At 36.7% G+C, this 26,742-nt stretch overlaps 1 protein-coding gene across 1 annotated transcript; it reads right to left on the reverse strand.

Moving 5' to 3' along the window:
- Positions 1-4,899: 4,899 nt before the first annotated feature.
- Positions 4,900-25,299, reverse strand: SYT2 (synaptotagmin 2). Its single transcript, XM_058176436.1, has 8 exons — positions 25,092-25,299; positions 23,849-24,009; positions 16,512-16,634; positions 14,967-15,134; positions 12,120-12,287; positions 11,279-11,396; positions 7,563-7,696; positions 4,900-5,427 (listed from the first exon to the last, which is right to left on the reverse strand). Exons 1-8 carry the CDS (start codon positions 25,297-25,299, stop codon positions 5,221-5,223), a joined length of 1,287 nt encoding a protein of 428 aa, XP_058032419.1. The 3' UTR covers positions 4,900-5,220.
- Between the last annotated feature and the right edge of the window lie 1,443 nt (positions 25,300-26,742).

A 26,742-nucleotide genomic window follows, 5' to 3' on the forward strand; every position in this document is an offset into this window, starting at 1 on the left:
GCCTTATCACTCATCAGTGACCCAAGTGGATAACATAACAGTTGGACAGCAAGACAGACAAAGAAAGCAGGGACAGGGAAGCAGAGAGAGCAAGGATCACTTGTTAGCCAATCCATGTTTCAGGATCCTGGCAGCCTGTGATCTAATATGGCTTCTAAAATTTGCTTCAACAGTAGAGGCTTCAACACCACACAGAACATTGAAGCTGCAATGTTGTGGCTATCTGAACATAGTAAAAATGCCACCAGTTTTGCAAATATTGATTATACAAGACACTGATGAAACTTACTGCCATCTTGGTGTTATATCTTATCCCACCCCTCCCTGCTTTCACCGAGTATATATTTTAATGGATCAAGCATGCTTTGTTGCATTTTTTTTTTGTTTTAAAAAATTATTACTTTTTATTGAAAATAAATGTATGTTGTTACGACCATTCTCTCTGATATTTTTTTTTTACAATCCCCCTCTATTGCGTTAGGTAAAATAAATTCATTCACACCACATTTTAAAAATAATTCTGTAGCCTGGCTGTATTTCTAGAAAACGAGTGATAATCCACATATTGTACGAGTTCTGCTTTTGCATGCTTTTACTTAAATAGTGTGCTAGTTGTCATGCATCATTTATAAGAAGGTTGTATTTATGTTAATATTAGATCTCTATAATCATTTTATACAGAAGTACACACAAATGATGGAATTTGAATGAGGCTTAGATGGCTTAATTGATTTGTTTTCTCAACCCTTTTATACAGAAAAGGAACTCAACAAAATATATTATACTGACTGTTAAACCATTTTAAACCATAGAAATAGAAGCTGTAATTCAATAAAAGGGTATGTTCCGATTTATTAGTACTAATATTTCCGTTACCCTGCTTTCACATAGGGCAGCCTGGGTGGTTAGCAGAAGGAACCAAAGCAGGTTTGCATGATGAAGTTGCCATTTTGTCATATGAGCCTTTAAAAATGAAGATACTCAGATGTTTATTCTAAGCTAATGAGAGTACAGCAGCCTTCTTGCACCTCACAGTGATATCTTCTTTCCAATGTTCAGACAGATTCAATCAAACTGGCTGGATATATCTTTTAACATGAATTGCTATGTGCATCCAATATATATTATCAACTAGCCAAAACTGTCAGAGCCATTGCTTTCAGCATTTTTTTTTGGTCTTTCTTCTGGCAGTTTCTGTGTAGAACAATGCAGAAGTATCAATCAAATGTGAAGTAGCAATGTGAGTAGAAGCACTATCCTGGGGTATAAGCACCAATGCAGTTAAACAGTTCAAGTAGCCATCTGTTTTGTACTGTGAATGAAGGAGTGATTTATAATGGATACAGCTTATAAGTACAAACTATCAAGCCAGAAAGGGTTATTAAGTTTGAGGGCTCTATAAAAAGTGTTCATTTCAGGTCAGATCAGAGTTACATATCAACACATTTAAATGGCACATGTTTGCTAGCACTGGAATTAACACATCTGCCTTTAAATAATGACCTCTTGAAAAGCATCTAAGAAATGAATTAATGCCAGAATGATGAGAATGGGGATATTTTTGCAACTCGGAGCAAACATTACACTCATACAATGGAGGATGCAAAACTAGAACTGATCCCACATTCTGTAGCTGTCGAAAGGATTCTGCAGTCCAACTGGTGATAAAAAGAAAAGACAAAAGGACTATTGTTTCTGGAGACAATATTTTAGTTCAGTATTTCTTAAACTTGGCAACGTGTAGATGTGTGGACTTCCACTGTCAGAATTTTTTGAGTGGAAGTCCATGCATCTTCAAGTTACCAAGTTTGAGAATCACTGTTCTAATTGATCACAGCAAAAATAAGAATTTGTCTGTCAGACCCTATCCAAACTACAGGCATCTCTAAGGGGCACTGCTTCCATCCCCCCCAGTCTCATACACAGCAGTTTTAAAGAGATGATGGCTAATTTCAATGCTGCTTACCCTGAAAAGCAAAAAACCCAACAATAATATGATCAGCAAAATTTACCCTTCCTTCTTCCAGCTAACCTTAGATATGATATGACAACAATTCCCTTAATGTTTTATAATCCCACCAGGAAAGATACCTTACTTGCCAAATTTCTGCTTTTAGTGGAAAGAGATTCATTATTTTCTCATTAGAACAGTCTCACCTTAGAGTAGTTCTGTTTTCAAGATCAGTGAAGATGCAGGTCTAAAATTTAAAAACCAAAACTCATGTTTGATTTCAGAATTCCCCTCGTATGCAATGATGTTTGAAATCTTATATTCTTGCCAGCTGGCAGTATTTAAAGCTAAGAGGCACAATAGAGGAATTGGGAACAGCTTTCACTTACCCCTTTTCTTTGTAGAACACGCTTGCATCAAACATATTTGCACAGAAAAGTTCCATTAAGTCTAATTTTTCTGATTAAGCATATAAACAATTACATACGCTTTTTCAGACCCAGTGTTGAACAATTGCAATACTCCCTTTGTGTAGTTAGGGCCAAAGCTCCAAGTGTGATAGCTCACCAACGTACCCAGTGAACCAAGGTAAAATTACAGCCATTTAGATGTACTTAAACAAGGAAGGGAATTTGGGGAGAGTATACAGAAAGCTTTCAACTGTCATCTCTCTTTGCTTGGATATAGCAAGGCAGCTTATTTTGAAGCATTTAAGGAGGTGGTAATGTTTCTCCCTCCTCACTAGTTGTACAGTGAGTTAATTGGGTGAAAATGGGTAGAAAAGACTAAAAAATGCCTACAACATATTGAATGAAATGGTTTAAGAACTAGAATCAACTGCCTTAACTCAAATTGTGCATTTTTCATCTGTATCGATCTGTCTATCCTTTGCATTAATTCTTTTGAAAAAAAGAGATCTCACACAGGAAACTCAAAAATCCTTTTGACTTCACCTTCAGGCATGGGTTCTTAGTTTGATTTATTTACATTTTAGGTAGAAGTGGAACAAGCAGGCCTTTGATTACTTTGGTCCTTATATGCAGTCTAAATGATGCAGCAATGATAAAGATGACCACACTATTAATTGGAAAGTTTTTTAATATTCTAACTTAAGAGGAGTTGAGAAACAAACTATTCTTTGAATATATAGCACTACTCAGTGAGGAACCAGAATGGAATGCTTTTTGTATTATCACACTGCTTTTTGTTAGGCCCTTACAGGGAAAACAACTAGCACAAAGACAAAGCAACTAATATCCTTGAAGGCAATGCTGACAGATGGTTAAAGTTAGAATTTAGGACCAGATGCAAGACGAATAGTTACTGCCAGAAAAAACTGCTAAATACACAGGAACCTTAGATTTCCTGTTTTTCGCTCCTCTTAAAATTGTCTGATTTAAAAATCTGTTCCTATTGTATCTATACTTACACAACTACTAGTCAGATACAAGTCTGAGCTCTGCTCACTCAGCCTCTTAACTGGAAACCATTCTTTTATTTCTATCAACCCCAATCAGATATTCCCCAGTGACATTCCAGACAAAAGCAATTCAGTGGTCACCGACAGCAAAACTACTCTCTCAAACTTTTCCAGACTCGTGGCTTTGATATTTCACCCTCTTTTCATTAACCCTAATTCAATATTAAACTCTTAAAAAAAGCTTTTATTTGAAAATCTTACTTCCTAGCCCCTATTTAACTTCCTTCCACTACCATCCATCTGAAAAGCTATCTGTATATGGCACTACATAAAAACAGGGGCAGATTTTTTTTTTCAGAGAGCAGTGCAAGCACTCGGTAACAAAGATAATATGGCTTGACTTTCTGAGATTAGCAAAAAGAAATCATGAATGCTTTGGCAGCCAGACAAGAGAAGATGACCTGCTGCTTTTGATATATCTTTGGTCTTTTGGTTGGAATGGATTTACTTTCCCACTAATTTCTGGCTTTGCTCCCTTAATTAAATATGACTAGGGGTGGGGATGGGGAGTCTCCAACCGATGGTACTTATTTTTTTAAAATTAAACTTCCTTAAGATACTTATTGCACTGTGCTGGCCACTAGATGGACCTTCCTGCTATTTCTAACCCATCACCTATCTAAAAGTTCTTGCTCTTCAGCATTAGAAAAACACACAGTCCTCAGTCTCAAGCATTTTCTACACATCCTTTACGTTCCAAATTCATAAAAATAAACATTTTCCACCAATCAATCTGCAGTACTCAACAGATTTAGTCTATTGTGGTTTTAAAAGAAGAATGGCAGTAACAAGGCATGATAGCAAATGTTTGCAAATCAACCCAGATCTATAATTTTTATCCGATTTACAAAGCTTGACATAGCTTTTTTCTGATGCATCTAAGCTTGGCACTGCTACCAATAAGATGACTATCTTAGAAAGAGTGAAATTTTCACATAAATTGATTGCTTGTGAAGCCTAGAATAAATATCCCGTGATGTTTGGCTTTTTTTCCCCCAAGAAAAAGAACATTTTTGCACTCTGCCTTCCACAGAAGCATGCATTTGTAGATTTCATGCTCCAATGATCTTCTGGTACCTCTCCATTGTTCTAATTAAGAACAAACATTCAAAGATTAAAAGACGACCCACTATATTAGATAGCTATTATGGGGCAATAATCATTTGGCAACTTGTATGCCCCAAACCATAGTCCCCTCATTACAGAGGATTAATGCACCAGCCATCCACATCTTCAGAGATGTCCCAGTGCCAGTATTGCTTTTCCTGAATATTCCTGATAGATGGCTCATGGCCAAACCTCACTGGACACCGTTTTGCAGGAGTGCCTTTTCCTTGCTTCTTCTTCTTTTTTTTTTTCAAAAGCAAGCACAGTGTATCTCGTCATCTCACATTTTCAGGCTCTCGTATCATCCTGTAGCACAGGGTCTCATTTAAGGAGGAAACTCCCAAAACAAGCAAAAGCAAAGCTGTTTTGTGCTGTTATTTGTGGTGGTCTCAGGAAGACCCAAGTAAAAAGCTTGCTGTACACTTGAAGAGAATAACACAGAGAGATGGTGGAACATGCAGCAAACCAACTACTTGGAAGAATATGAAAAAAAGGAACCACCATGCTTTTAAACCACTTCCTCCTGGATACTCTTGAGTTCACCCGGATTCCCTTGCAGCCATCAAAGAAAGAATGTTGCAGCTTAGAAAAGAGAACAAAAACTAAATGTTGCCTAACTGAGGTATTGATAGCTCTGGATCACTTTGAATGTTCATTAGGTGATGTTGGAAAATGGAGCTGCCTATTTGTTTTTCCCAAGAGCTGCATCCACCTCTTCTTCAGGTTTCAAGGAGTGCCATTGGGCAATGGGGCGGCGAGGGTTGGCGAGCATGTCAGACCAGTGCCTGAGCTCGGTGCCTGAGGCATTGTTGCCAACAAAGACTTTTCCAATGGCTTCGTTCTTTCCCAACTTGTCATAATCCAGAACAGTAATTACAACTTGCACTTTCTGGAGAGAAGCAAGAAAACACAGATTGTTAGTTAACAGAATTGTTAACAGAATAACAGAATAACAGAATAACAGAGTTGGAAGGGACCTTGGAAGCCTTCTAGTCCAACCCCTTGCTCTAGCAGGAGTTCCTATACCATTTCAGACAAATTTGTCTAATCTCTTAAAAATCTCCAGTGATGGAGCACTTGCAACTTCTGGAGGCAAGCCATTCTACTGATTAATTGTTCTAACTGTCAGGAAATTTCTCCTTCTCTCTAGGTTGCTTCTCTCCTCTCTAGGTTGCTTTTCATCCATTGCTTCTTGTCCTTCCTTCAGGAGCTTTGGAGAATAGATTGACCCCCTGTTGTTTGTTGCAGCCCTTTAGATATTGGAACACTGTTATCATGTCTCCCCTAGTCCTTCTTTTCCTTAAACTAGACATACCCAATTCCTGCAAACGTTCTTCATATGTTTTAGCCTTCAGTCCCCTAATCATCTTTATTGCTCTTCTCTGCACTCTTTCAGAGTCTCAACATCTTTTTTAGATAGACCAAAACTGGATGCAATATTCTAAATGTGGTCTTACCAAGCAATACAGAGTGGTATTAACACTCCATGTGATCTTAATTCTAGTCCTTTATTAATGCAGTCTAGGATTGCATTGGCTTTTTCGGCAGCTGCAGCATACTGCTGGCTACTAAGATCTATGAGATAATTCATGGGCAAAAAGGAGAAGATCTTGAAAATATACTTTAGTATTTTCTCAGTTGCAGTTGGTGCTAGAAAAAAAGTGCTTGTTCATCCAGATTGTTACATGAATTGATGCTGCTTTATTCCTGGTTGCTGTTGTTGTTCTGGTTTTAATATTTTAATCTGTTGGTTTAATGTTATTATTCTAATCACTTGCTCTGATTTTATTATTTTAATCTTATTTTGTACCCCATACTAGAGTTATGACTATAATAAAAAGTGAATAATACATGTTATAGTTCATTTACTAAATTAATAAAATTAAATATTTAGAGCATTCAAAAAATCTCCAATAAGAAGATTTAAGTAGAAAGAATTCTTCATGTAAATATCAGTTCTGGCTGAAGCTAGGCCAATGTTTCTCCAAAGAGAAAAGAAATACTATTTTCATGAGAAAGCTAAGTTCCATTACATGCTGATTTTCCAAGTTCAGATTTAAATCCAAGAGGAACCTCTACACATTGTTTGTGTGTGAGAGAGAGGGGGGTGGGGGGAGACGGAGAGATGTATTATAGGAGTTGTTAATATGATTGACAACATCAACAAAGATGTTTGGCTGAGGGCTTCAATAGCTAGCCAATTAATCAGCTTCCTTGCCTGCCTGCCTGCCTGTCCTTTATAAAAACTTAAAGCCTTCCCAATCTGAGTCCTCTTTATTTGGTAAGACTATTTAGTGTCCAGATTCCCAACCAGCATGACCACAAACTTGGACATAACCAAGTAAAAAACACTATTTTTTTTTAATTTACATTTATATCCTGCCCTTCTCTGAAGACTCAGGGCGGCTTACAGTGTGTAAGGCAATCAGAGATTAAATCAGAGATGCAATATACAGTTTCCCTTCCTTGGTCCCAGTGCAGTAGAGGCTTCAGAAAGATACATAAATTAAACTTATATCTTTACAATATTTCTATCCTATTATGCATCACAAAAGATCTGTCTGATACAACAGAATATTGTATAAAGATCAGTGGATTCCTGTTCAACCCTCCCCCTCCCTCTGCTGAAAAGTTCCCTGTACAACCTTACTGCAAGTAAACTTTTATTAAAGGGGCATAAAGGGAGGAGAAGGAATTAGGAGAAAGGGAATCAAGAACTGCTCCAAACACACATCCTCTAGATATGTCAGATTAAACCATCTCCATCCAGCATGGCCAACTGGTTGGATGATGTCATGGCTATGATGATAAGTTACTCAAGATACTGGGTAGACACCAGCTGCATTTGAACCCATTTCCCTTCCAAGGTTCAACCATCATTGATGGAAGACTGCCTGTGCCAGATTATGGCTCTGCCTCTTGTGCTTCATGAAGCAGTGGGAGACAATGGAGAAATATGCCAACTCAAAGTTTTCTGGGAGCTGCCTGCATCATCCCACACCCTCAAATGAGAAACATGGGAACCTGTATCTGCTCAAAGGGAATCTCGAAGCTGAAAGATTCATTGAAATAGGGATTCAGGGTCTTCTTCTTGACTGTAGTCTTCTTCTTCTTAAGCCTTTTGCCATTCTGCAGCAGATGAATTTTCACATAAGGATCTGAAACAGAAGAATAAACAATCAAAGCCAGATAAATACATAGACAAGCCACTCAAAAATATAGACAAAATCTGAAGAACAGGCTATCCAGAAATCAGATGTCAGATACAATTTCCCGTTTCCCAAATATTTGAACCAGAGGTCACTCTATGAAACTAAATCTTTCAAGCATCAGAATAGAGAAAAGTTTTTTTTTTAATGGAATATGTTATTGGAATTTGGAATTTGCTACCATAAGATGTAATGCTGGCTGCCAGCTTGGCTGACTTTCAAAAGGGTTGGACCAATTCACGGAAGTCATGGGTATTCCTGGCTGTTAACCTTGATGGCAGAATGACTGCCTATGAAGCCTTCTGCTGGGACACTTGTTGTGAAGTTAGTATGTTACTGTGAGAAAAGGTTACTGGAGTAGATGGATCAAGTTTTGATCCATGAGGGCTCTGCTTCTGTTCTTATGTTTTCTGCAAGATTCTGATATAATGATATATTTTCCCAGCAAAGCTTCAGTACATTTGCACTGTACAACTTATTTTTTTTTATTTATTTGTCAAACATAACAGTATATGTAAGTATAAGCATGAAATAACCATACGAATTGGATACAATCAAAGGGAACATTAGGACAGGAACGGTAGGCACGCTGGTGCTCTTATGCACTCCCCTTACAGACCTCTTAGGAATGCGGTGAGGTCAATAGTAGATAGTCTTTGGTTAAAGCTTTGGGGATTTTGGGAAGAGACCACAGAGTCAGGTAGTGCATTCCAGGCATTAACAACTTGTTACTGAAGTCATATTTTCTACAATCAAGATTGGAGCGGTTCACATTAAGGTTAAATCTATTGTGTGCTCGTGTATTGTTGTAACTGAAGCTGAAGTAGTCTTCGACAGGAAGGACATTGTAGCAGATGATTTTATGAGTTATACACAGGACATGCCGAACTCATAAACTTGTTCTCTAGATTTCTAGAAAAGCCCTATTTATTTGTTTATTTATTTGTTTATTTATTTAGCCTATTTACTGATGCTGTTTGGGTAATGAAATGTCTGGAAGAAAACAACCAAGAGAGTGGATTTTTGCCCTGTCTTGCCCCAGTTTTTTATTTTTTTCAGTGTTTTCCTTGCTTTGATCTAGGGTAGTGTTTTATTTCTTTCCTACTTTGTCACAACTTTGCTTTATTTCTTTTCAAAACAATCTTTTCTACTTAAAAATCTTTTCCTTTTATCTTTCTTTGCATGAATACTGGAAAGCAGAAAAGAAATAATGTAAACTTTGTTAACATGCATTTTTAAATCACAGAAGGAAAAAGGTTCCTTTGCTCTTTCCAAACCCATGATTGCAATATCCTCTAAGAATTCAGATAGTGAGTCACCAGACCACACATATAGTTAGCTTAAATATGTTTTTATTCTATATTTGGATAATTATTCAAGTTTGACATCAGATAGAAAGTCATTTAGCAGCTATCAGGATTCAGTATAAAGCAGCACTTTTCCTTATGTTATTTTTTTAAAATAAATGTGGAAAAACAGTCCATTTTCCTTACAGGTACAAAAGGGATTTCAGTGGTCAGAGATTAAGGCCATGTGATTCATAGAAAGACTATAGAGAACAGGGTGTTCAAGGATTGTCCATTGTATGGACAAAGTTTTTGAGTCACCATTCAATAGATTCAGGAAAAAAGAACCTCAGGTTTGCTTTTACATTCAGAACCAGCCTTTGTGTACTTAGTCGCCAAACCTCTGTAGTGAGCTTTCCTTGCATAGTCTATAATTTTAAACTATAGTTTTGCTGAGAGTTACTTCTACTTGATTATGAGAGCTCTGCCTTGGTGATGAAATAGTATCTTTTTGCATGTTCAAAAAGGAGAAAGTAATCTTACAAATCCATGTTTTATTCCTGAAATAGGAATGAGGACTATGAGAAGAGCTCATACCTGACAGCCTTTAACAAGAAGCAACTTTTCAATACTTGAAGGACTGTCAACAAGGAAGAGGGTGTGGATGATATTCAAGGGTAGAACAAGAACCAGTGCAGAGGTGGGTTTCAGCAGGTTCTGACCAGTTCTGGGAGAACCGGTAATGGAAATTTTGAGTAGTTCGGAGACTCGGTAGTAAAAATTCTGACTGGGCCTGCCTCCATCTATTCTCTGCCTCCTGAGTCCCAGCTGATTGGGAGGAAATGGGGATTTTGTAGTAACCTTCCCCTGGAGTGGGGAGGGAATGGAGATTTTACAGTATCCTTCCCATACCACGCCCATCAAACTACGCCTACCAAGCCACACTCACAGAACTGGTAGTAAAAAATTTTGAAACCCACTACTTAACCAGTGGATAGTTTATATAGGGAGTCCACATTTGAAATAATGAGGATTTTTTTGACCGTGATAGCTATTAAGAAGAGTAGAACAACTTGTCCCTGGCATTGTGGGCACTCTAGCACTAGAGGTTTGCAAGCAAATGTTGGACAATTATTTGTCTGAGATGGTATAAAGTTTCTTGCTCCAATGGAGACATTCGACCAGAAGACCCATGAGTCTATGAGAAAAATGCATTCTGTTGGGACTTATGTTTTAAAATATTCAGAAGTTGCAGCAGGTTGACTGGTATTTTATGCTTTTTATTTTAAGTATTTTAGATGGTATCTTATTGATGCCTACACACAAACTTCTATACTGATTGTCAACTGCTTACCAAGCATGATTTAATATATTTGTATTTATTTTAAAGTCATCAATGAATTAAAGTTTGACTATCTAAAAGACTATCTCCTTGCAATGAAACTGTTGGTGGTTAATATCTGCAGGCAAATTCTTCTGAAAATGTCTGAGGCCTATCTTTGGGGCATATTTGATGCATTTGCAGGTTATCAAATGTACTTTTGGGAGAATCACATTTGTTCTGGGCTCTCCCAGCTTTTAAAACATCTGACCAAAATGATTTTAAAAAATAGATAATAGTGTATATGTGGCTAAGGGTTGGCATATTGCCCTGTTGGTGTTCTCCAAGCTTGTGTTTTGGCTTTCAGATGTTTCATTTATATATTACATAACTTTACTATTGTGAGAGTTTTGGAGAAATGCAGTTTATTGGGTGGCAGGGTTGCATATCCTTCTGTCTTGCCTACTCTGAATGTGCTTGGATTCTTTCTCTTGTTGAGAAAATTACAATAAAGAACTGGAGGTGTACTTTAAAATACAAATGGACAAGAAGCTCCAGTGGTACTGCTACCTTTCCTTCCCATTCAGCCTTTTGCCCATATTCATTGTATACCTTGGAATCTAGCTGCTATTTGTAAAGAGTCTCCAGCAAGCACATAGGCTGATGACTGTTTTCATGTCAAAAAATTAAAGAAGCTTTGAATTCAGAGATTTTGCAAAAGAAAGGAAGCATATTATCTAGTCTACAAAGATACACAGACAGACACTAGGTGGCAAATAGTATTTGAGATTTCTGTATCTCTGCTGCTCTCCAATGATCTTTTTGACTACAGAATGCTTGAAGGAGAACTATTAGTTTGTATTGACAGATATCTGAATAGCTCAGAGGTGTCATCTAGTGGGTATGTTGTTGATCTTCACTCACCAGAAAGTCCTCCAACATCCATCTTTTTCAAATTCTTGGCCTCCAGTATGCAGACAGTCAATTTCCCAGCAGTGGGTACATATCGTAATGAGATACAGATGTCTCCCAGTTTCTCTGGCTGTTGAGGGAAATTGGGAAAACAGTGAACTCAAAGCTCCTACTGTGTCTCATGAATTATCTGTGCCTACAATAGAAAGAAATATAACTATCTTATTTGTAATGTGTTGTTTTTGGGCAGTTTTTATATGTGGGAGAGCAGCAGTCTACTGTTGATTCTGTTACTCTTCCTTTGGCTGGAAAAGTGAATCTCCCTATGCCAGGTGCAAAGGATACATAGGATTACTTAGTTTCCCAGAAGTGCTCTAGAAACAGATGGCTTTTTAGATATCATCATCGCTGCTTGTCCTTGATCACACTGACTGGGGCTAATGAGAGCTGTGGCACAAAACGTATTATATGAAGTTGTTAGTTTTGGAGGACAACTTCCCCTACAAAGTAGACAGCTATACACATAATAGTGCTGCATTTTAAATCCAAAGCCTCGTTCTACAAACAAGCCAATAAGCAGAACTGGGTTTTATAGTTGGGCCTATCACTTTCCTAACAGCTTAATAGCAGAGAGATAAGATGCAGACTGGTTAGAGATCAAGCATGGTTCAACTGCCCAAGCATGGGGAGTTCTGACTTGCAGGGATTTTTGCTTCTAAATTTGGTTATCTATAACTCTTTCCCCAAAACCACGGGACTGTCACAAACTTTACTATCTCTAGGTTCTTTGTAGAGAAAATTAAATCCACATTTCACAACTGAAGCTCAAATAGCAAGTGGAGAAAACACTTACCTCCTCTTTTTCTGCACTCTCTAGGTCCCTCCATTCTTCAATGGGTTGTCCCAGGTCCACAGTATTCATGGGTACCTTGACTTCCCCAATGATATCATGCTTAGAAAATCGGTCAAAGTCATAGATGGCCATCACCAAAGTCTTCCCACCAAGCTCTTGGTATGGAATCTGTTACAACAAAGTCAAGGAACTTTTTCAGTAATATAGCATTTCTGTAGAGCCGTAGTGGCCCAGTGGTTAGAATACAGTACTGCAGGCTAACTCACTGCTCACTCCAGGAGTTCGATCTAAATGACTCAAGGTTAACTCAGCCTTCCATCCTTCCAAGGTCAGTAAAATGAGGACCCAGATTGTTAGGGGCAATAAGCTGACTCTGTAAACCTTTTAGAGAGGGCTATAAAGCACTATGAAGCAATATATAAATCTAAGCACTATTGCTATTTCTACCATTTGAAAGGAAATATAGATTACGACAACTACCCGACCTCCGGACCTTCAGACGTGAACTGAAGACTCTATTGTTTCAGCGTGCAGGACTAGCCTAAGATAAAAGGTTTTAGCATATTTTAATGGGGTTTTTATAGGTTTTTACTGTTTTAGTGACCAGGCCATGATAATATTTAGTTTTAACTGGGTTTTAATGTTTATTTATTATACTGTTTTAATATGCCTGTGAACCGCCCTGAGTCCTACGGGAGATGGTGCGGTATAGAAGTTTGATAAATAAATAAATAAATAAATAAATAAATAAATAAATAAATAAATAAATAAATAAATAAATAAAATAAACTTTCTAGAAAGGTCTTGTATAGCCATAATCTATCTTGGGTGCAAAAAACTTGGATCTCCACTACATGACAACAAAGAAATAAAGAAGAGACTAACTTCTTCTTTTTCATCTAGTGATAAAGGCTTCCTAATTTCATGAAACTTGATTAATGCCCTTGCAAATGAGGAAAAAAACAATGAAAGCAATGTACAAATGCCTGGAGGATTTGTAGATCCAGTGTTTGTAAACTGACATTCACATTCTGATTCTAGGTTTAAAAGTTGTCAGCCACTTTTTGTACCAAGAAAAGATCAACTTTTCAAAAAGTAGAAGCAAGTGGCTTTGGCTCACTTGCTTTAATTTCGAGGATATTCACTATTATGAAATAATGGTGGACTGAAGTACTTATTCATTAGTTTTAGGTGGAAACTCCCTTTTAGAGTACCATTCAAGAAGTAATCAATTTTTAAGATTTCAAGGGCATCACATTACCTTTCAAGATAAACTAGTACAGAGTTTTCTTTCTTTTTTACTACTCTTTAAAGGGAAATTTTTATTTTTTACTAATACAAGCCATCTCCCTGCATCTAAAAGCCTTAGAAAAATGACCAATTCTTTGTGTAAAAAGATCTTTGGCTTGACATGATGCTTATTTTGCTTCAAATTATTTCTTATTTTGCCGTTGTTTTTAATTTGTTGTTTTAAATAATATATTGTCTTCAAAATATTTTGAATTTTAAAGGAGGAAAGCATTATGATTAAAATTCAATTACTAACTAAAAATAAAATTATGCCACTAGTATGTTGAGTAAATATGAGGATCAGTTTAATAAAATGAACTCAAAATTTGCAATGCAAGAGGAGAAAAATGTATAAACTACTTAATATTTGGATTTTTAAAATTCCATTTATTCTCCTAGTAATAAAAAAAGCCTTGTAGCTGTTAATGAATGGTCTAAAGACAGACATTCATATTAAGCTATAGAAAAAATGGATCTGTCCACTTTCTGTTTAACAGAAAGTCATAAAAACATAATATTGCTTATATTCTCATATGCTTAGAGGACTGTATGAAACTTCAAAGGAGTATTTATTTCAATGAAGGTTCAGACATAATATATATTCAGAACTGTTTGATGAAGTAATAGGGGCATCCTTGCTTCTAAGGCAAAGTGAAGCTCTTAGCTACTAGGAAGTAGGCAGTCAGACAGGTCTTCTAGGCACAACATCTTGGAGAACTTCCTAGCTAGCATGTCTCACCCACATCACTAACTAGAGGAGAGCAGTATTTTTCAAAGGTAAAGGCTGAAGAGATTTCAGTGTTGACTTTGACAAATATTATATCCATCTTTATATTATGTCCATATTCAAAAAGATTACCCTACAGAATTTAAAGGCCACCTAAACCACTTTGTCACAACAAATGGGTAGCATTTTTGCTTCAGTGAAGCAAATAGGATTGCTTCTTCAAAATGAGCTGCATAAAATGCATAAAACTAAAATTTTAGATAATTAATCACAGCACTACTAACACAGTATTGTTGGCATACAGTAACGCATAAAATAAACCTTTTTAGAGAATTTAATCACAGTGCTACTAATGTGTATATTAGCATACAGTAGATAATTGATAGCGCGATGCATAACATTTATTCACAGTGCTACTAACATCTATTTCCTAAGACATAATTGCTAGAGTCACGTACTGTTTAGACAACTTTTCCAAAATCCTGGCAGTGCTGAGCCCTGTCAGCCATTTTAATTCCTGCTATTAAAATTTCAGTCAACCTTCTTGTTTTTTTTCTCCATTATGTTTCAGTACTATTTCTCATTTACTGGTAGGCTATTATAGGAATACTGCCTTCTATTGTTTAATATGGTTTCAAGTATTAGTTTTGCTACCTTCAGCTTCAGCATTATCAGTCTTTTCTTTTTGAGCTCAATTTGGGGTGAGGCTGGGTATTGATCACTGATGTATATAAATTATTATGATGTATAATAAATATATTATAATTATAGGCAAAATAGCTAGGCCAACATACTAACCATGCAAAGAATATCCAGGTTAGAAATCTTACCTTAAAGACAAAAGTCTCATTATAGGTTGGATTGAGGGTCTTCTTTTGTACTTTGGTCTCATACTTCTTCTTTTTGTCTGGAAGTAGAAAGACTTTGACATAAGGATCAGACGTACCTCCCATGTCCAATGCTGGCAGTTCAGCTGCTTGGAGGATTCCAACAGTCAGCTGTTGGGAAAGACAGAAAGAAAAAAAGCTTGAAATTGCATGTTCCAATCAAAATGGAAAACAATCAGATTTAGTCGTAATCCTCTTTTCTGTTATTGGGGGGAAAGGGATGGAGCTGTTAATGCTACGTTGAACTTCATTTGAAGAAATGCATATGATTAATGATTAATCACAAATAGAAAATTTATTCTAATATCTTATGATTTGTGCAAATTGCAGTTTAGAAATATTCGGGTAAGCCATTCACCTGCTCTACCAAGAATTCCTAGGAATCTGCCTTCTAGATAGAGAAATGTCATCAAGGTTTTTTTACATGATATTATGATCACAGCACTATCAAAAGTGTATATACTCAGAAATAGAAATAGAATTTAAAATAGAATGAAAACAATAAATTAAACATTGTGGAAATCTGATGCTTACTTTCAGCACTGAGTTATTGCTTATCTGCTAAGACAACAAGATGTAGAACCTTAATAATGCTTTATGTATGGTGAAAATTTCTCACAGGTAACCTTCATAAAAGTTGTCAGCACACCCCAGGAGTTTACCTAATAGGGAACTCTAAAAATGGACTTACTATTCTTGTAATGAAAACATAGAAAGATATGGCTAAAGTTTTTATATCATCAAATCTAAAGGGGCAGATATACTATGTTCCCCTATATTCATACATCCTGGTATATTTTGAAAATCCTCTTCCACTACTGCTACTGGCAACATGTCAAAATCCCAAGAAGCATGTTGTTAATTTCTGTGACACCAGGTGGTAAAAAATAAGAAGGTACTACCTGATGGAAGCCCATATTTTTAAAATACAACAATCAATCAGTTTGCCTCATATTATTCTGTTAGGTCTATATATATTCAAAAACTGTTCTCATGCAAGATAAGTCAATGAAGAGTTTACAATATAGTCTAAAGTTCTTACAGGTACCTCATACCATCTGCCACAGACTTTGAACATCTACCAACAAGCCAAAAACCCTCTGCAGAACTGCCATTTCCCAGATGTGCAATGATCAAGGAGCCTGAAGAAATCAGAAGAGCTGAGGCAACTACATCCAATTTGGTAATTGCCATTCTGAAACCATCTTGGCTTCCAGGACTCAGAGAAAGAACTTATAGTTTAATGCTTTAAATCAAGATCTCTGTGCACCACCCTTCTCTGGGTTTTCATACTCCTTCACGCCATCAGGCTGACTCCTGCATTACTAGTGCTATTTTCAGGCTGGTCTAGAGCTACCCAAAGCCTGGCAGCAATTCCAAATCTATTTTTCTTAAGAATTTTTAAACTTCGGTCGTCATTATCACTCTCAGTGGAGGAAGTTAGAATGAAATTTCTCTTATTTACATTTATTAATGTGTATACATTACCTGGTTAGCCTGGAAATCATAGTCTAGGGAGAACTGCAGTTTGCCCAGATTCTCTGGTTCTTTTTCCTCTTCTTCTTCTCCTTCCTCATCACCATCTCCATCATCATCATCATCCTGTTTGTTCTAGAAAAGAAATAGGAGCACATGTTCCCATAAAGAGTGACTATACATCAAGACCCTTGTTTCTCATATAGGCACACACGCACATACACAATATTTTATGTTAGTACAGAAACTCAGATTTACCATAGGAATAGCAGCATGGATTTCCAGGCCAAATGAAAAGAGGAGGGGGAACTGAGTTTCTTCATAATTTTAATTAAGAAAACTAACATGCAACTTTTTTAATTCCTCTCATATACATCTCAAATGCGCAGAGAATCTATCTCTTCTTTGTTGATAGATTAAGTGTAGGATACAGCTTGAATACTTCAATAATTTTTTTAAAAGAGGCAAATATTATCTTACATATAATTGATACTTAAATTCTTATCTAATCAGCAGTTATGAATTCTACGATTTTTCAGGGAAAGCACTGCAACAGTCGTATTTGTGTAATTCTGCTTTCTCCTGTCTAGCAGCTACTAAATATTTTAGCGGGAAATTTTCTGAATTCCTCAGCCAACATGGTTAAATGAATCCATATCATGGAAGAAGTCAGACTTGTGTAACAGATACTGTATGTTAGCAAATGACACCAAACTCCAATGAGAAATCTATGGGAAATGGAGTAGCCAAGGCAGACAAAGCAGCTTAAATATGCACTGTCCATAAAGAAATTCATTGAAGGGATTGCCAAATAAATGGAAATTTTAAATAACCCCAATGATTTCTTTCTCAGTTAACTTTAAAAAAAGATTCAAACACTCATACATGCATATCCATGCAGATTATCCAAGGCATTACATTCATTATTTTTTCTCAGACTTCTAAATTACATTTTATAAAATTTGGCTAAATGAGTACTAATGTCTGTTCTCAATACGGAAATGTTTCCAGAACATCTCACAAGCATGTACAATCCAATAATGCTGGATAACTTTTTCAGCATTTTACTTGTTATACCTAGACCTTCATAGTGTCACTGAGAAGCCTTTTTGATGCTTCCTCCATGAACTCAACTCATGCAGAGCTTTGATGAGCTATACGGGTAACGCAATAAAATATTTTGTCTATTTCAGTTAATGAACCTTGTATTTGTCTTGAACCTCATTCTGATTAACTAATTATACATTTCCTTAACCAGAAATTAAAGGTTTTTTTTTTTTAAAAATCTTTCTCAGTTAAAGTATAACATCAAGTTTAATTCTATCATTTATATACACAGTCTAAGTATGGAATGTGGGCTCACTGTGGACTAATTCCCATAAACCCTCTTCCTTTGTCCCTTTTGTGCCTCAAAGGGAATTGACATTTGAATAGGACCTACCGTGTGTTGACATCCAGGTTAGTCAGAAAAAATGGAGACAGAACAACACAGAACGATGACAAAGAGAGCACAGAGAAGGAAGAGAAGGGCATTATAGACACAAAAACTTTACAAATTATCAACATCACAAGTGCTCCTGAGAAACTGCAGAGTCCACACCTTCCAAGGTGCACTATAAAAAGGATGGGTGCCCCAGACAGAGTAAGTGAACAAAATATTAAATTCTAATATTTTCTAATTTCCCAAAGAAACTGGATGAAAACAGAGCTCCCACTTCCATTGCAAAACTATATACACATAAAAGCAAGTGTAAAACCCTCAACAAGGAGCATGATATAAATATATATCCATTATGTTTTTGCGTCAAAACTGAAGTGGCCTTCTTTCGGGAGATCATTTTCAAAAAGTTTATTTATTAAGATATGTTGTTTTGGCTTAGGGCACATCACTATTTTTTTGCATTCAGTTTCATTTAATCCAATCAAAGAAACAAAAGTTAGCATTTTATACCAGCCAATTTCATCTTCCATATTTAATGGTAAATTGCACTAGAAAGAGAAAACTGAAGGTAATTAGTAGACCTGTGTTTCTCTGGAAACAAAAAAAAAAAGCACAGAAATACATAAGGGAACAGAGAGAAAGAGACAGAGAAAACACAGCCAATTAGTAACTCAAGGATGACCTCTCCTGTGACTAGAAAGGCCCTTTATGAAGAACAAGAATGAAAAATAAACTGCAAAGAAAAGACACACAGCTGTTACAATGATCTAGCTAAGTGAGATGCTACACTTCCAGAGGTTAGAGGGGAGAAAAGCTGTCTTTCTGCTCTCTTTTGCTGTTGGCAGTCTTCCTTGACAGAAATTGGAACAGAAATTAGCCGAGGAAAGCTTTTGTTCTCCTTACAGTGTGTCACTTCTTCCATTTGTGCATGGATAGACTATTGGACAAGGAGACATCTGGGGAAATCATATACTGTACCAAAATCTCTTCTTACTATGACTGGAGGGCCTCATTGAGAATGCTTCTATAATTGAGTTGCCTTTTAGTAGTCATCCTGACCATGGTTCCTGTTTGCTTAAAAAATATGTCTGAGGGTTGTAAATCTCAATCCCTGATGCATCTAGATATCCCACACTAATAACCATAACTATTTTCTCTCTGAAATCTTGGATGTTGAAATCAATATGAATAACGCAGTAACGAAAAGACCTGGAAAGCCTAATTTAATAGAATTTAGTATTATTTCATAAATTGTAAATCACATAAATGTTGATTGTTTTAATTTGGAACATGCTCAGTTCATAGAGACAGAGGTCATGGACATAAAAGCCTTCAGTCCTTTGACTTTTAATGGGAAAAATTGTAAACAAAGCAACCAGATGATTTCTGTTCTTAGGAAGCTGGGTTAAATCCAATTCAGTCATGCGTTGTCTTCTGTGTTTGACAGCTTGCCAGTGTCTCAGGCACTGTAAATACCCAAAGTCAAAACTGGGTCCACAACATGTAAAGAATCCTGTCCACCACTAATCTTTATGCCTTTTATGCCATATCAGTTCATTAGTAATTAGAGATGTGATTCATAACACTAACTTTTTATACATCTTCTGGGGCCTTCTGCAATTCTTCAGGGAATTTACGAGTACCTATTCTTGTATGCCTGTAAAAACATACATCCACAATATGATTAGGCCAAAGAAAAGGATTCAGGTTACTGGGATCTGCAAATATCTGAAAACTGTCATGGAGAAAATGGAGCAGACTTGCTCTTTATTGCTCTAGAGAGCAGGACTAAAAAGAGCAGTTGGAAACAGTACAGGAAATATTTTCCAGCATAAGAAAATGGCTTTGGCAAATGGTAGACTCTGCCAAGGAAGTTGCAACTGTATTTTTTTATTGCAGTTATGTACTGTATTGAGCAGTAGGCTTGATTAGATGATCTCTAATATATCTTTAAAATCTTTGATCCTAAATCAAGAATGACGAATAAATGACTTCCTGCTCTCATCAACCCTAAGCCCAATCTTAAATTACATAATTATTATTTTTTTTGAATTTATATCCCGCCCTTCTCCGAAGACTCAGGGCGGCTTACATTGTGTTAGGCAATAGTGCATCCATTTATATTATATATAAAGTCAGCTTGTATTGCCCCCAACAATCTGGGTCCTCATTTTACCTACCTTATAAAGGATGGAAGGCTGAGTCAACCTTGGGCCTGGTGGGACTCGAACCTGCAGTAATTGTAATTGCAGGCAGCTGTGTTAATAACAGACTGCCTTAGCCTGTTGAGCCAGAAGAGGCCCATAATCAATGCTCAATGGTGAGACAGGATGAAATTAGTGTCCATTTGCAGTTATATATCTCTTTATTAAAATGAAGTTAGTATTTTATTTTATGGTTTGGTAAGAAAACGAATTCATGGAAAATGTATTTACTTATTAGATTTATATGCTGCCCATCTCGCAGTCAAGCAACTCTGATTATTGCCTGATTAATGTAGATTGAGTGGTGGATCAGAAAATGCTTCTCCACATTAGTAAAGCAAAGTATCCCAATATGAAAGAAGAAGCCATCACCATTCATAGCCTGATGTTTGTCAAGATTAATTGCTAATGTGATTTGCTGCTGAGCTAGTTTGATTTATGCTAACAAAACAGGTATTATAACCCTGAACAATAAAATAATGGAATTACTGAGATGGTAGCTTCAAATGGGATACTACAAAAGAAATTTTTATGAGCTGAGATTTATAGATGGTCCTTGACAAATTGCATCCTTGCACAAATCCTCTTGTGTTTTTTGTGAGTGATAATTTTCCATCTGTGTTATCTCAACAGGCTAAAATGGAATCATAGCTCTAATGGGGAAAAGGGTGTAGGTTATAAATAAGACTAACAGAAGGGCCTATCAAACTCATCTTGGTGGTGGGGATACATTAATAACAATCTCCCCCATCTCTTTGCTTTATATGTAAATATTAGGCAGGAATCTATAGGCCCATGATGGAACCTATGGCACGTGTGCCACAGGTGGCACGCGGAGCCATATCGGTGGGCATGTGAGCTCAGCTCCATCAGCTGATTTTCGGTCTTTCTGGGCCCACCAGAAGTAGGGAAACAGGCTGTTTCCTGCCTCCGGAGAGCTGAGGGGGGGAAAGGCCCATTTTTTCCCCTCCCCTGGCTCCAGAGCCTCTCTAGGAGCATGGGGAGGGCAAAAATGGCTTCCCCCCCCCCCAGAGGCCCTCAGGAGGCCGGAAACAGCCCATTTGCCGACTTCCGGTGGGATTAGAAGGCCCATTTTTTGCTCTCCCCAGGCTTCTAGAGAGGCTCAGGAGCCTAGGGAGAGCAAAAAACAGGCCTACCCGGCCCATTGTGCCATCACATGCCAAAAGTGGGGGAAGTGGGGGGCACTCGCACGCGTGACTCCTCTGCGCTCCCCCCACATTTGGCATGGGATGGCAAAAAGATTAGCTATCACTGTTATAGGCTATACGCCCCAAATCATACTGGTTGTACATCAAATCACTGTGGTCTCCAATAGGAAGGGATAAAAAGAATACTTGACTGTTTCTATTTTCCTATTTTTACTTTGCTATGTTTAGAAAGCTGGAAGATATAGCCAAGAATCTTTCCAGAAAATACATACCATCCACATAATAGTGTGTATGTATGGAACCAAATATTGAATAACTCTATTCAGGAATTCTTAAATCTGAAGCACTCTCAGGTAAGACTCCAAGATAAGCTCTGTTGCTGCCAAGCCAATGTCATACAAATATTAAGTCTATTTATATTGCACATTGAGAAAAAATATGCCACAAAATACCTTAGCATTTTCAACTGTTTCTGTCACTGGCTTCATCATGAGCCAGGCAGGGTCTTTATTCACATGGATGCAAAGATCCGCAGATTGCATGCACAATTGTTTTTCTCCTCCAACCAATCATGCTTAATAGGCAATTATCTACAAAAGTGTGGAGAATTCTGGAATTCTGAATGCCTGAATATAGCTAATGTTGGATGTGCTTCTGAAAACTGATAGTTTTCTAAATTTATTATGTTTATAATTTCCTAACACAGTGTTACAGTGTGATGTGCTTAATTATGCTATCTTTTTCTTTGGTCACTTTGAGTCAGTGTTGACTCTTAGAGACTGCCTGGTCAAGTCTCTGCCCAAGATCATCCAGCTAGCTTTGTGCCTAAGGTGGGACTTTATCTTCCAGTTTCTAGCCTGGTGCCTTAACCAAACTGGTTCTCTGATTATATTGTTATAACCATTCCAATTTCAGCAGAAAGAAAGCTTAGACTATCTCTGTCTCCTGGATTTCTATAGGGCAGCTTTCTCCACATGGCTCTGCTGAGGTATTGAATTGTAAGAATTTCCAGTTACTCTCGGATGAAAACATCCTCTCGGCATCACCACATTTTCCACAGAGTCACTATTCAGTAGTCAGAATGATGATGCTTTTCTTGATATGGACACTCTGACTCTCTCCTTATTAAAGATTGCTGCCAAATGAAAACCTACTTTTAGAAGAGTTTGTGTTGGTACATCATTTGCCTATATTGATACTTAATGTTGACTTGATTGCTTGGGGTATCAGACTAGAGTTGTCCAACTTGCCCAGTTCAACCGCCACCTCAACTTTGCCTGAAATTTTAAGGGGGTCTCATGGGCAGTTGAGGAAACAAAACATCAACAGGCTGAAAGCTCAATTGTTATGAATAACCTCAAGATCACAGTGCTTGATACTGCAAGCACAAAAGAATCTACTTCAAATACTACTATTATTTGTGTGATAAATCTAAATCTTATATTTCCCCTAATATCTAGAGAAACTGTATATTGCATTCCTAGGTTACATAAAAAAGTTATTTTTGCATAGCAGGAACTGAGTTATTTGTTATGTTTTCTCACATGCTAAGAAGTATAATGTTTTTTGAAATTCTGAGGCAAAAGAAAAAAAAACAAAGTTAGAAACACCTAGAAACACCCTTGGTTAATTTAGGAAAAAATTAAAATATATGCAAAAAAAAAGATTAAAAGCCACTTCATTGCTTCTAAAATTTATAAATTGGTTACTTGTAAAAATGTTTGAAAAATATGTATACTTTATATTAATTCTGTGTTATATTTAATATATGTATATATCACTTATTGTATTTTGGGATAGTTAATACATTTTATAAATTTATAAATAAATAATACATAAAAAAATTGTTTGATATATGCAGTTGAGAACTGTAGGTTTCTGACAATAAATTTAAAAAAATATTTTTTACAGATGGAATTAGAAGCTCCTAGTTTCTATGGAAGGAAATGTATCCTTTTTTTTGCCTTTATAGGAGAAACTGACTGCCAAAATTATAACAACATAAATGTTTGTGCTAAAATAAAATAATAAAAATTAAATGCAATTACAATACTGTAGCAAAGCCGTACTAAAATTAAAGTATGGTATTGAAGTAAAGTAAGATAGTACAATAAAATAAAATGACTTCTATTGTATCAAATACAGAAAGCAAGCAATTGTTTTATGAAAAAAAGCTCACGAAAAAAAAGAGGGAGCAAAGGTTAGAATATGCATTTTGTCACCTGAAACAGTGACTATTGGTCTCATTTTCTGAATCCCTCAACTTGAAATAGTATCATGATCTTCTACCTCTTTTGATTTTTTTTAAGCATAATCAAGTAATCATAGTTTTGAGACAAACTTTTCTATCCTTCCTATTCTAATTTATTTCTTGGTTTGGTATATTTTCTAAGACAGAGCAATTTGTTTGTTTGTTTGCTCTCTTGTATTTATAGCCACTCTAGATAAGCCCACCAGAAACATGAGCACTTGTTCCCCCATATCTTAAATAACTGCAGTTGCCCAACTGATCTTCATCCAATAATATATTTTCACCTGGCCTTTCATATCTTTCATGTTCATGGCATTTTTCATCCCCTTTTTGTCCTTCTTGTTCTTCTTCTTCTTGCAACAGCATTTCTTGCAGATGCAAAAACAGCAGGTCAGCAGCAACAATCCAGCAACGACAGCAATGGCAATCAGGGCCCATGGTGGCACTGTGAAAATATAGGCAGAATATGGGGAAAGGGATAGCAGGAAATGCTAGGAGTTTACATTACATGCACAGCCCACAGATGTCATTGCTAAGGCTGTGCACATCCTTTTAAGGAAAAGTCTACAAGCCACACCCTGTGTGGATACCCAAGCCATTTCTGCCTATGGCTGTGACTTCGAATGCAAGGAGAGGTGGCAGAGGAAGATTCTGAAGCAACTTCTCTGAGCCTTCCAGAGGATGCAGCTGCCTCAAGTACCTGGGATAGGCTCTTTGCAGAGTGCTTCTCCTCCCGTTTTGCAGTGCCCAACTTATTTTTTTTAATAGCATTTCTTTTTTATGTTTATGTTATGTTTATGTATTCAGGATCACCTACACAACTTAGATCAAAACATGACAAGCAACTATTGAAAACACATTTAAAGAAGCAAATATACAATACAATAGCCAAGTAAATTGGGGTAGTTATTTAAGTGCAGAATCAATCTCTGCTAAAACTTACAAGCGATCATCATTGCTGCAAGACTAAACACAGTGAGGTTGGGAAGAGATTCCATAAATTAGGTAATTGTGACCCACTCAGAACATTTCGGAATGTCGCCACTCAAATGGCTGATCCTTTGGATAATCTATTTCCAATGCAGAATCTTTTCCCAATGTAGAAAATTTCTTCCCTTCCTTCATTTTCTATAAACAGAGTCATCCCTCCAGGTGACTTGTTAATTTACTCAGTATGTTTGCAACAAATTACTCTACATTACCTCACTTTGAAATTACCATTAGATTAACATAGTCTTTCTAGTAAGTCCTTTCTCGTGTTTTTTTTCCTGTCTCTTTTCACTAAAATGAAAAAAGTATTTCATGCCTTCTACTTTTCTAAGAAATGTCCTTAAGAGGTTTGGTGTCTTTAATCGAATAAATAATTATATATCTTGCAATTGATAATAAAAGGAGAAGGAGGGTAGCTGGGCATCTAACCTTTGCATTTTACAGATATGCAAAATGTTAGAAAAGGCAAGGATGGAACAATTAGACCCGGAACTATGTTGACACCAGATACATCAAAAATAAGATCATATTACTTACAAGGTATACTATTTATTTCATTCATAAACTTTTCTTTTAACTTTGCAAAAGTGTCCTCCGTACTCTCCACTGGCCCTGAGATCTGCGTTGCATTTTCCTGGGAGACTGCTGGTGCTGCTGTATTAGTGGTAGGAGGTACTTGACCACCTGTAGTAACAGCTATGATGGGTTCAGGTTTGGGATGTTTTTTGAAAAGGTTCCAAGTCATCTTGACTGCTATTTAGGCACCCTGAAAACCAAAGAGACATTATATAGTTCAGCCCAGACTTTTCCTAGAATATTTCATTTAGTACTGACAGTAACATTATGCATAATATACAAGGGTTTAATATTTTGCTTTTCCAAGTAATTTACATACCTGGGGTCAATGGTGAAATTCAAATTTTTTTACTACAAATTCTGTGGGTGTGGCTTGGTGTAGCTTGGTAGACGTGGCTTCGTGGATGTGGCAGGGGAAGAATACTGCAAAATCCCCATTCCTTTCCCACTCCTGGGGGGAAGGATATTGCAAAATCTCCATTCCCACCCACTCTGGGACCAGCCAAAAGCGGTATTTGTTGGTTCTCCGAACTACTCAAAATTTCCTCTACTGGTTCGGAACCTGTCAGAACCTGCTGGATTTCACCCCTGCCTGGGCTTATTTATATTTATATTTGCACTAGTATCTTAGAATAGTTCATAAAGGACAATTTGTTTCTCCCTTAGATAAAAAAGTGGAATGACAAGGAAGACCACATATGATCTTTGCATTGCCCAATTCTGCTTCATCAGAAATGCCTCTCATTGAGGAAAATGAAGCAAAGCTACATATTTCTGGCAAATGTATGCGAACCTCTAGAATTATCAGTTCATTTGAAGGAGACTTTTTACAACATAGGTATGTGCAAGTGTGTCGTGGCTTGAACAAAGGAGATTTCTGAAAAGCTCTAAAAAACTGTTAGTGATGCTCACCAGATTGAAAAGTTACAAAACTACATCCAAAGAGTTTAGACTCCACCAATATACCATCAGGCAGATCATGTATAAAGGGAGACAATTCAGCATCATTATTAACCTCTTCAGGAGTGGTTGACCAACTAAGATCACATCAACTACAAGGTGTGTAATATTCCAAGAGGTCTCAAAGAACCCCAGGACAAAGTGTAAGGAACTAAAAGCCTCTTTTCCATTGGCAAAAGTTTTCATGTGACCACCATCATGAAAACACTGAACAACAATGATGCATATGGCAGGACTGCAAGGAGAAAACAACTACTCTTCAAAAAGAACATTATTGCCGGTCTACAGTTTGAGAAATATGTAGCTTTGGATAATTTTCCTCAATAAATCAACATACAAATTTTATGTTTTGATTCATTTGTTTCTTGAGTTACTTGACTGTAGTAGAATTGTGCCATATGGGTTTGGAACATATGAAGCAGGAGTAGGAACAAAGAGTGCATAAAAGGCATGAAATTCTCTTCAGCCAAAGTTTACCAACCTACATGCAGTTCTCTTATGACAATACCTTCTCAATACAAAACTCAAAAATGATATCATGCCTTTAATTCTAAAATTGGAAGGAAAATAGCATCTGAAATAATGAGAAAATTAATGCTTGATATACAAAATTAAGTAGGTGACACAGAGTTCTGCCAGGATAATTTGATAT

This window comes from Ahaetulla prasina, chromosome 3 (genome assembly GCF_028640845.1).
Source record: "Ahaetulla prasina isolate Xishuangbanna chromosome 3, ASM2864084v1, whole genome shotgun sequence".
Taxonomy (NCBI): Eukaryota; Metazoa; Chordata; class Lepidosauria; order Squamata; family Colubridae; genus Ahaetulla; species Ahaetulla prasina.

Bases quoted from the DNA above. Each gene is read 5' to 3' on its own strand.
- SYT2 (XM_058176436.1), bottom strand. From the start codon at position 25,299: ATGACTTGGAACCTTTTCAAAAAACATCCCAAACCTGAACCCATCATA. The intron at 7,697-11,278 runs GTGAGTGAAGAT...CTTCTGTTTCAG, and splicing joins GGATGTTGGAGGACTTTCTG to ATCCTTATGTGAAAATTCAT. The intron at 5,428-7,562 runs GTTCCCATGTTT...GCTTCTCTCCAG, and splicing joins TTCCCTTTGAGCAGATACAG to AAAGTGCAAGTTGTAATTAC.